Below are 11,817 nucleotides of genomic sequence, written 5' to 3' on the forward strand. Positions count from 1 at the left end.
AAGGCAGCAAATCACACTGCCACGTGTGTTCCTATGCAACAATTTTGCATGTTCTTCACATGTACCCCAAAACCTAAAATGCAATAAAATAAATAAATGGGAAAAAAAAATATCCATTGTCTTCTTTCTGGATTTTTCACTTTTGCTCTGTTTTTCCCCCATAAAGAATGTATGCTCAACTTTTTGAGTGCTGGTATGTCCAAAGAAGTCTTCATTTTGCTCTCATGCATGAAATGCTTTGGTTGTAGAATCCTAGATTTGAAATAATTTTCTGTAGAATTTTGAAGGCATTATTCTAGCATCATTTCTAGCAAACTGTGTTAGAGATGAAACACTTATAACTATTCTTTCTATTTCTCCTTATTCTTTGAATTAAGAAATTTCACCAGCATAATTATAGATATAAAGTTGGCCCTTTATATCCATGGATTCTACATCCTTGGATGTGATCAAACACAAATAAAAAATATTCAGGAAATAAATTCCGCAAAGTTCCAAAAAGCAAAGCTTGAATTTGTTACCTTCTGAGTGCTAGGTTGAATCCATGTGAATGGAGTGATGAGTAGGCATTGTGTTAGGCACTGTATTAGGTGTTGCATTAGGCACGGTATTAAGTGTTGCATTAGGCACTGTGTTAGATATTATATTAGGCACAGTATCAGGAATTGTATTAGGCACTGTATCAGGTATTGCATTGGGCACTGTATCAGGTATTGTATTGGGCACTGTGTTAGATATTATATTAGGCACAGTATCAGGAATTGTATTAGGCACTGTATCAGGTATTGTATTAGGCACTGTATGAGGAATTGTATTGGGCACTGTATCAGGTATTGTATGGGGCACTGTATCAGGTATTGTATGGGGCACTGTATCAGGTATTGTATTAGGCACTGTATCAGGAATTGTATTGGGCACTGTATCAGGAATTGTATGGGGCACTGTATCAGGTATTGTATTGGGCACTGTATCAGGAATTGTATTAGGCACTGTATTAAGTATTGTATTGGGCACTGTATCAGGAATTGTATTAGGCACTGTATCAGGAATTGTATTAGGCACTGTATCAGGTATTGTATTAGGCACTGTATCAGGAATTGTATTAGGCACTGTATCAGGAATTGTATTAGGCGCTGTATTAGGTATTGTATTAGGCACTGTATTAGGTATTGTAGCAATCTAGAGATGATTTAAAGTATGCACACCTAGTGATGTACATAGGTTATATACAAATACTACACCACTTTATATATAAGACCCTTGAGAATCTGCCGATTTCGGTATCTGGGGGGATTCTGGAGCTAATCACCCATGGATACTGAGGGAAGACTATATGTAAGGAGTGGGTGTGTGTGTGTTAATTTCAGGTGGGTTGTTATTCTAAAGACTTGAGTCTTCAGCTCAAGCTCTCTCTCTCTCACCTTCATAATTGTTTGGCCATTTTCTCTCTCTTTTTTTTCTTTCCTTTTGGAAGTCCTACTTGAAAAATATTGAATCTTCTGGAGTTATCCCCTCTGATTTAATTTCCTCCCATATTTTTCATCTCCTAGTGAATGCAGAGTGACTGCTGGAGTGTTTGCCTGAAGGCCTCCTACTCACACCTGCCCTCACAGAGTGCCCATCAGGCTTCCCACGCAGAAATAAGCCAGTGGTGGTAATGGACCTAAGCAAACTCTGGAGGAAACTCATTGCAGCTTACATAAACAATCAACTTGGTTTCCTGATTTTTAACCCTCAGTTTCAGGGTGAAAGTGTCAAGAGGTGAGACTAGATAATGAAAGAGCTTTGTACTAGAGACTTCTGGAGTTCAGCTTATCTGATTCTCTCCTTCCTGGGCCCCCAGGAGGATTATAGTTTCCTTTTCCCTCCTGGACAAAAGTCACTAACTTTGGGGAGCAGCTATATCTTTTAAATTTTCTAAATATGTTTACTATCCAGTTGAGATTACTAGTGATAAACAACAAAACTAGAAAACAAGTTGTCTTTAACGACATCAAGCCAAATATATATTTATTATAAACAGGTCAATTTTTCTTACTGAAGAACTTGCTTTCAGATGCGAGTTTTTAATAGGTTAGATTTATTATGACTTTACCTCATTGTTTTAAATCAACATTAAATTTTATATTGTTTTGTTTCATTTTATTTTTATGGCTGCTGTGTCTCCTGCTGGTGATATTATTTTTCCATTTATGGTATGGTAGTTTCCTTTTAAAATAAATGTTTTTGTGTAAAAATGAATGTACTTGAAGAAAAACCTCAAAATAATTTTACAGGTGATATGTGGATATGCCAAAAAATCAAGAAGTTCGTAGAGAATGGCTCAAGTTTGGGAAACTTTATTTCAACCAACAAAAATCTCAAAATTGCTTAAAACTGAAGTATAGCTTGAGTATTTCTACTTTGAATAAAAGCTTTGACTGTATGCTCATTTATTTAGTAAATTATAAGCCTTCTGCTAGATATCTGCTTTAAACTCCATTATTTTCTACCCGTATATTGGGGCTAGATATACAATGAATAATTATTGATAAGTTGTTCCACAGTCCTCTATTGGACTTATTCCTTTGCTGGACTGTATGTATTGTGTGTGCAAATATTTTTCTTTTAAACCTGTTCTTGAATAGTTGCAATTACGCTGGAACTCCAGAATAAATAACTAGATACTCGGAGGAGAGTTTTTTTTTTTTCTTTTAAAGCCTGTCAAGAGATCCAACACTATCCAAATACAGGTCTTTCAAAGGGCAGAACACCAGCAGATGAGGGATGCCTCCTCGAGTACGAAGTCTTGGTGTCAGTCCTTAGGTGATGGTCTCATGGTTTTTCTGTCCCCCTCCACGCCGTGGTGGCTGAAGGGAGAAGTAAATTTGCATATCGATGTAAAATACGACGGTGAGCTATGATCATAATTTATATAACTTCATGCACTTTTGCTAATTCTATCATGTTTCCGAAAGATCCAAGAAATGTCATCTCTGTATACTGGGGAGCAACCCTAGGGCTGGCTCTCCAAGGCTGGGGCCTCCCGGGGGTAGGCTCACTCCTCCAGGACTGCGGCTTCCATGGACCCAGAAGGCCACTTTCCTCACTCCCAGGTAGGAGCCGCCAGCGCGCATCTCCCTGAAGCCTGCTTCCCGCACCACGCCCAGGCGGACAGAAACCCTCTGCACAGGGCCCGGGGGACGCAGTGCCCAGGCTGGGATGCGGGCAGGTCTTCGCGGGGTGAGAAACCTGGGTTACTGCCAACCCGGCTCCTCCACTGGCCTTTTCGGGGAGGGGTGGGGAATATGAATCTACAAAAGACTCCCGCGTCCCATTGGACGGACGGCGTGTTTACTATTTAATATTCATGACGTCTGGTGATTCTGCAGGGCACCGCCCTCGTCTCGCAGTGCGTACGGGGCGGGAACGAGGTAAAGCCTCCTCTGATTGGTTGCCCTCTGAGAAAATGCTGCCTTCCATTGGTGGGCGTGAAGCCATTTACACTTGGGCGGGAGATTTCAATACCCATTTTCTGTGTTTCAGGATGTGTAGACGAGGACCCAGGTCGCTTTTTCCAATCCGCTCCCATCCGCCATCGTGTAATTGCTTTATTTTACACGTACTAGTGTTTTTCCAGTACACAATCATAAAGAACACATTCCGAGCACTGTATTCGTTTGAAAGTTCCAATCCGCTCATTTTATAGTTGGAGAAAGTAAGAGCCACAGTGGGAAGACTTGAAATCCAGCTCCTGACTCCCAGCTCTGAGTTTGGCCACCGCCCCGGGCTACAGAGCGCTCCCCGAGCGTCCCATTCCCACGGCTCCGCCAGCTCCAAGCTCGCCTGCGTCCCTGGCCTCTCCCGCCACTTGGAGGCTCCTCCTTCTTACCACCGACTCCCGGCCACGGCAACCCCAGGAATATCTCACCCCCGCCCCCAACCTGCAGCGCCGGGTGTCGGGCTTGGTGGTGCCAGGCCTGCAACTGCGAGGCCCTGGAGGCATCACCCAGCTCAACCCTACTTTATACCCGGGAATTCCGGGTATAAATCCCACGGCACGACCAGAGATGATCCAGCCCGTGGGAGGGCCTGGGCTAGACGCAGGTCTCCTGACTTCCAGCCTGGAGCTTTGGCTGCTGTCTTCTGCTTGGTACCCCGCGTCTTCGCGATAGGTTGAGATGGCCGGAGCATCTGGCCCTACCCTTCCCACGCGCCACACTCCTGCGTCTCTGGCTCTGGGGTCCGCTGAATTTGCGCCTGCGCCAAGCCTTTGGCAAGGCTGCTCAGTGGCGGAACCGCCCTCTTTGCCCCGGCAACGCGTCAATTGTTGTCATGGAGACTACGATGTTTACCTCCCTGTTCTGCAAGAGCTGGAAGTTCCAATTGGGGTAAGGAGGCTCCCATCTCGAGCTGCGTAGTGGTTCCGTGTGGCGCTGAGGTAAGTAAACCTTGACCCCACCCCACCTACCCCTACCCGGAACCCTCCCCTCTAACCAAATCCTTATGCCGTTGGGATGAGCCCTAATTTAAGTCCCCAGCTCTCTGAGGGCTATTGAGACTTATCCAGGAGTCTTGGGTTAAATGTGGGCCCCACACTCAGATAAATTTGGTAGAGACCATAAAAGGCACTAGGCTACGAAGAAATGGAGAAACTCCTTGTTGTCTGAGGGGGCTGAGTGGGCTGAGGTTCTCAGCCTGGTCAATATCTGACTCTAGTTTCATCCTTGTATGTGTGAAGGCTTCAGAGATCCAGAGACCCCTCAGGGCAAGGGCTCAGACTCTGGGGTAGAGACGGGAGTGGGGGCAGATTTCAGCTCTGTCTGAGGAAGGCAGTTCTCACAGTCCTTCAGAGTTGCATGCAGATGAAGTGGGTAATTTTAGCGTTTCCGCTGCCACCAGCCTCTGCCAGGTGGCTTCTCATGTGTTCCTCTTCCTGTTCTCTCCTTTTCTTTGTCCTGGAAGTTTTGAGATTCTTTTATGTGTTGAACAGGTTCAATACCCAGTTGTCAGTTTACACATGTCACATTTGTTCTTTTTTTATTTTTGAGATGGAGTCTTGCTCTGTCACCCAGGCTGGAGTGCAGTGGTGCGATCTCAGCTCATTGCAACCTCTGCCTCCCAGGTTCAAGCAATCCTCTTGCCTCAGCCTCCCTAGCAGCTGGAACTACAAGTGCACACCCCTATACCCAGCTAATTTTTGTATTTTTAGTAAAGACAGGGTTTCACCGTATTGGCCAGGCTGGTCTCAAACTCCTGACCTTGTGATCCACCTTCCTCATCCTCCCAGAGTGCTGGGATTACAGGCCTGAGCCACCACACCTGGCTTTTTTTTTTTTTTTTTTTTTAAATGAAAACATGTCTGTGTTCATCTGTTTGGCAGAACATTACTCCATGACCCTGCAATTCTAATGAGTTATAAAAATGTATACATGTGTTCACCAAAAGATATGCTAGAGAATATTAATAGCATTCTCATTATGGCCCTAGAGTGTAAACAACCCAAATATCCATAAGCAGCAGAAAAGACAGCTAGATTTTATTCATACAATGGCACTGACCCAGTAATGAGAACAAACCAACTACAATTATATAGTAATATAGATGAATTTTACAAACATAATATTGAGCTAAAAAGTCAGATACAAAATAATACACACCATATGATTCCCTTTACATTAAATTCAAAAACAGCAAAATAGATTTGTAGTGTTAAAAGTCAGGATACTGGTTACCCTCAGGGGCTTGAGGTGGAGGGACTGGAAAGAGGTTAGAGATGGTGGTGATGCCTGTTTCTTGATTTGGGTGCCAGCTACACAGATGGGTTCATTTTGTGTACAGATTATGATTTATGCAATTTTCCATATGTATGTCACACTTTAATAAAAATTGACATAAGAAAGAACAAATTGCTTTCATTTAATCTAAAAAAGTCTGCTTTTGATCAGGACTTTGGAAACCTCAAATGGCTAAACTATTACAACCTCCGCCCAAGTTCCTGCCCTCAGAGTGGCACATTGCTAACAAGAACCAGTATCACAGAGCAGATGCCCAGAGGTCCCGATCGGAACGCCTGGTCGCAGAAAGCCAGAGGCTTGTGGATGAAATTGAAAAGACCACAAGAAAATCTCAAAGCGATGTGAACAAGAAACTAGGTAAGACAACATGCTTGGCACATTTGTGAACACACTAGGATGAGGCTGCTGAATTTAGCTATAGCATCAAGTTCAGTTGCAGCAACATATTATTCTTGAAATATTAGAGAAAATCATGTGTAGTCTCCAAGTTCTACGTTTAAGTTCACCGCCCTAAGATAGACACAAGGTAACCCAGTCTGATTTTCAGCCACCCATCATTTATTTATTCGTTGATTTGATACACAGTTATCAAGCATCTATGGGCATCTATATACTACATACTAGGCATATCACAGGAAATGATCAGACTCTCTGCTTTTTAGGGGCTTCTAGCTTGAAGAGAATAAAGATACAAAAATTAATCATCAGAAAACAGTCATCCCTTTGTATCCATGGGTTTAGCCAATTGTAGGTCCAAAATATTTGGGCTTACATTAAAATATAACAATACAACAATTAAAAATACAGATAAAACCAATACAGTTCAACAACTATTTACATAGTATTTGCATTGTATTTGGTATCATAATTATCCTGGAGATGATTAAAAGTGTATTGGCTGGGTGTGGTAGCATGTGCTGGGGGTCCCAGGACTTGCAGGGCTGAGGCAGGAGAATCCCATGAGCCCAGGAGTTAGAGACCACCCTGGGTGATATAGCAAGACCCTGTTTCTTAAAAAAAAAAAAAAAGAAAAAGAAAGAAAGAGAAAAGGAAAGTGGACGGGAGGATGTGCATAGGTTACATACAAACACTACACCATTTTGTGTAAGAGACTTGAGCATCCATGGATTTTGGTATCTGTCAGGGATTCTGGAACAAATCCTTCGAGGATACCAAGGGACACTTGTATAACCAGATGGATGCTGGGGTGGGGGAACAAAGACAGGGGTGGAGTAGACATGAAGAGTTGGAAAAGTTTTCCTAGAGAAGAACATTTACTTGAGTCTTAAGAGTAATTTTCTCTTGACAATTCCATACTTAAAACCGTATTTATTTACATATTTATTTATTTTAATTTCTTGAGACAGAGTCTTGCTCCATCACCCAGGCTGGAGTACAGTGGCACAATCTTGGTTCACTGCAATCTCTGTCTCTGAGGTTCAAGCACTTCTCCTGCCTCAGCCTCCCAAGTAGCTGGGATTACAGGAGTGTGCTATCATACCCAGCTAATTTTTGCATTTTTAGTAGAGACAGGGTTTCACCATGTTGGCCAGGCTGGTCTTGAACTCCTGATCTCAGGTGATCTGCCTGCCTTGGCCTCCAAAAGTGCTGGGATTACAGGCGTGAGCCACTGCACTGGGTCTAAAACAGTATTTAAAAGGTAGTGTTCTTCAGCAAAGATCTCAGGAAAGCACATTAAAAAAAAAAAAAAAAAGATAATGTCCTTAAATAATCAAAACAAAGACATAAAACAAAAGAAACAACTGATATCTCCTAAATCCCAAAAAGGGATTAACCAGAGGTCACCAATTCAGCTATCTATAGGGACCAAGCAGGTAGCATTGGGGTTGAATATAAGACCTTAGTGTGTAGTAGGGACTGCGGGGACCTGGAGAACATGTGCCCCACCTAAGGTAGAAGTTGCTACTCCATTTCAACCCATTTCTTCCAAGAAAGAATATGGGCCCAGTGTTGCCTAATTGTCTGATTTTTTTCAAGAAAATCTGGAAAGCTGGAATTTACTCACTTTTTAAACATTGGTAATTAATTTGATTTATTTATAATACTGGGCTAGCTGAACAAAGACATTTATGGATCAAATCTGATCTGAGGACTGTAATTTTCTAACTTCCAATAACCCAAACCTTCATTCAGGCCAGAAATGTTAAATGATAGGCTCTCCTAATAGGTTGATCCTTATATTGATATCACCTTGTAGATAGGCATGTGCTAAATAATTACGCAAATAGGTAGGTGTTAAAAATGAGGAGGCATCATTCATTTTTTACAATACTGTATTTTGGTAGATATGGGAAAAAAGTGAACCTTCACTGATTCATTGAGAATCATTAAAAAAATTAGCCATTAAAAGCATCAAATACGTAGGACTAAATCTAGCAAAAGATGTGCAAGCGTTTTGCACTGAAAAACAATTTTTGCAAGAAATTAAAGAAGTTCTTAGTAAATGCAGATATTTATGAGCTACTGGATTGGAAAACCTAGTATTTACAAGTGTTGATTCCCTTCCAAAATTAATCTATAGATTCAAGGCAATGCCAATGAAAATCTTAGCAGGTTTTACAGTGAAATTGGTAAACCACTTCTAAAATTCATATGGAATTGCAAAGGGTCAAGAATAGACACAACTATCTTAAAGAAGAGCACAGTTGGAAGACTTCTACCATAAGAACTAAGAGCTGTGACAAAGCTATGGTAATTGAGACAGCGAAGTATAGATGAGGATAGACCAGTTGACCAATAAAACATGATAGAGTCCAGAAACAAACCCACACAAATCTGTTCATCTGAGTTTGACAAAAGCAACACCACAGTGTAAAGAGAAAAGGATAGCCTTTTCAATGAATTGGCCAATTGGATATTCATATGAAAAAAATGATATCCCAACCCCTACTCATATTTCTCTCCCTCTGCCACCTATTTATCTATCAACAAATCTAACTGGAGTCCATCCATCTCTAAATGGCAAAGATGAAACAATAGCACTTTTAGGGGAGAACATCTTTATGATCTTTATGACTTGGAGAAGGCAAAAATTTGACACATTCTTAAGCAGGACCAAAAAGAACCATTCATAAAAAAGAAAAACAATAAATTAGACTATATTAAAATGACGAACTTTTGTTTAACAAAAACACCCCATATCAAAAGGCTGAAAATCAATCTACAGAGTAGGAGAAGATATTCACAATATATGTATCTGACAAATGATTCGTATCCAAAATATATAAATAACTTTTAAAAATACGAAAGAAAAAGGCAGATAATTCAATAAACAAATGGACAAAAAATGGACAGACACCTTTCAAGAGAGGAGATTCAAACAGCTGATGAACATATGAAGAGGTGCTCTAATTTTGTGAGTCATCAGGGACACACAAATTAAAATCAAGTTGAGATGCCATTATACAGCCATGGAATGGCTACAATTAAAAAGTAGAAAGAGAACAAGAAGAAAGGAGAGAGAAGAGGATGTGGAGCAACTGGAACTCTCATACGCTGCTGGTGGAAATATAAATTGCTATAATCACTTTGGAAAGCTTTGGCAGTATCAACTATAGTTGAAGATATGCATATCTTTCACCTGGTTATTCTAATTTTAGAGTTTTATCATACAGGAATTCATATATATGTTTACTAAACATATATGCTGCAATGGCTAAAGGAGTACCATTTGTACTGGCTCTAAATTAGAAACTACCCACATGCCCATCAACAGTAGGATGGATAAATATGTTACACTTTACAGCAAAGAGAAAGAGTGACCTATAGCTATATACAGCACTACAGATGAATCTTACAAATGTATTAAGATGTTGAGCAAAATAAATGACACATAAATGAGTACATGCCACATTATTCTACTTATGTAAAGTAAAACAAGCCAAATAAAAAGGAAAAATTATACTGTTAGAAGTCAACATTGGTATGTGGAATGATAGGAACTGGAAGGGGTCATGAGAGATCTCCGAGGATGCCAGTTATATTCTATTTCTTTAGTTGGGTCTTTGTTATATGTGTGTGTTCGCTATGAAAATACACTGAGTTTTATGATATGTGTACTTTTCTATAGGTTTTTGATATTTCAATAAAAATTTAAAAATAACTTGCAAGTACCTGTGATGGTGCTGATGATATAGATATTCCAGACTGGTGCTTGCCCTTGGGGAGCTTGCAGTCTGAAAGTAGAGATGAGTCTAGTACAGGATACCCAGGATATGCTGTGATTTGTTCCATAAGTGGCACAAATAAAGCACTGTCAGATTGGAGGAGAGGGCAAATCACTTCCGATTGGTCACATCCAATGACTACTCAATTTGCCAGTCTAATGTTCACTTAGTCTTCATCCATCTTGGCTTCTGTACAATACTGGATGCTTTTGGAATTCTGTGGCACAAATTTTTCCTGATTCATTTCCTTTCTCTCTGACTATTTCTTCCTCTTCTCTATTGTTGATGCTTTTCCCATTCATTTCCTATTGGTGTTCTTTAGTGTTTTGTTCTTAGCTTTTTCTTCTCTTCCCTCTATGCAATTTCTTGATGATCTCATTAGGAATTTTATCACTATTTTCTTTGTGTTATTGGTTTGCAGAAAGAAATCTTCTGCATTTAGATAGAAATCTCATGAGAACTTTTTGGGGAAATCGAGAACTACTTGTCATATATTGCCACATATATTCCTTCAGGCACCTCAAAATAAATACATCCTAAGATGAACTCACCCCTGTCCTTCAAAACTTGCTTCTGCTTCTGTAGTTCCCTATCCTGGTTAATGGGACCAGAGCTCATTCATCATTCATTCATTCATTCATCCTTCAAATAGGTCTCACCCTGTGCTAGATGCTTAGGAGTGTAAAGTTGAAGAAGACTGATACATTCTACTATGTAAAAGAGACACAAGACAAGCAAAAAGACAAGTAACTAAAATTATTGTAAGTTGCTGGCCTAGATGAAGGCAATGGCAGCAAAGATGGAGAGAAAAGGTGCTTGATAAAATGTAAGTTGGATTTATGAATGAATTTTAATAACAGAAGCCAAGGAGATAGCTTGGACAAAATAATAAAGGCAGGATGAATATGACATTTATGGGGAATGAGTAGAGAGGTCCAAGTTGCTGTATAGAGTATGTGAGGAAAAGCAGCATGATGAAAATGAGAGGTAGATGAGGTAGGGCCAAGCCTGAGGAAGATCTTGAATTTGGAAGGTTCAGTTCAGTGGGTAGCCTGTTAGAATTTAAGAGGTAAAGTTAGAAATCTGGAAGTAATCACATAAAGGTGGTAAGGGGAGCCATAAGGGTAGATTAGATTACCCAAAGAATATATTGAAAGAGAAGAAAAGGGCACATGAGATGAAGAGGGTCAAGAGAAGAGCTGAGGAACAGAAGTTCAGGTGGAAGAACTAAAAGATGAAACCAAGGTTATGAAAGCCAAAAGATGAGGTTCCATAGGCAAGGAAGTCTTCTATTGTATCAGTGGTTGTCTAAATTTCAAAGAGGCTGAGAGTTGAGCCATAATAAATTTGGACTGGTGACTTGAAGATTATTGGTGACCTTTGAGCTAAGAGGTGTCCAGTAGGATAGTGGAGGGTACACAGTGGTGGTGAAAATCAGTTACAAGGTATCAATGGGAAGACGCCAATCCACATAGTGGATTGAGTACATGCATTTGCCTTCTCTTTCTTTTAGAATTCCAACAAAATATCAGTAAATAATGAACAACAGTAAAACTAACAAAATAACAATAAAGCTATGCCTCAAGCCTGAGAGAGATTCACACACACACACACACACACACACACACACACACACACACGGAGGAAGCAACAGTAGACAAATGATGAAATCAAGATTTTAGAAAGGAAAGGTCAAGTGATAACAGACCTAGGGATTGCAGAAAGTCAGGGTGGGTAAAGAACAATACGAGGCCGGGCGCGGTGGCTCAAGCCTGTAATCCCAGCACTTTGGGAGGCCGAGGCGGGTGGATCACAAGGTCAAGAGATCGAGACCATCCTGGTCAACACGGTGA

General features: G+C 40.7%; 2 protein-coding genes across 3 annotated transcripts in view; one reads left to right on the plus strand and one right to left on the minus strand.

The window, feature by feature from the left end:
• LOC108306442 (polyunsaturated fatty acid lipoxygenase ALOX12-like) overlaps window positions 1–11,817 on the minus strand; it is a 271,605-nt gene that overhangs the window by 73,113 nt on the left and 186,675 nt on the right. The gene's annotated exons all lie outside the window — the stretch shown is intronic.
• TEKT1 (tektin 1) overlaps window positions 4,314–11,817 on the plus strand; it is a 31,976-nt gene continuing 24,472 nt past the window's right edge. Inside the window, exons 1-2 of one of the 2 annotated variants that reach the window (XM_017531741.2) lie at window positions 4,314–4,420; window positions 5,928–6,134. In XM_017531741.2, coding sequence (XP_017387230.1) covers window positions 5,945–6,134 — 190 coding nt within the window. In that variant the 5' untranslated portion in view covers window positions 4,314–4,420; window positions 5,928–5,944. The remainder of the gene's footprint in view (window positions 4,421–5,927; window positions 6,135–11,817) is intronic. The other variant, XM_017531740.2, reaches the window with a different exon arrangement.

This window comes from Cebus imitator, unplaced genomic scaffold (assembly GCF_001604975.1).
Source record: "Cebus imitator isolate Cc_AM_T3 unplaced genomic scaffold, Cebus_imitator-1.0 Scaffold72, whole genome shotgun sequence".
NCBI lineage: Eukaryota > Metazoa > Chordata > Mammalia > Primates > Cebidae > Cebus > Cebus imitator.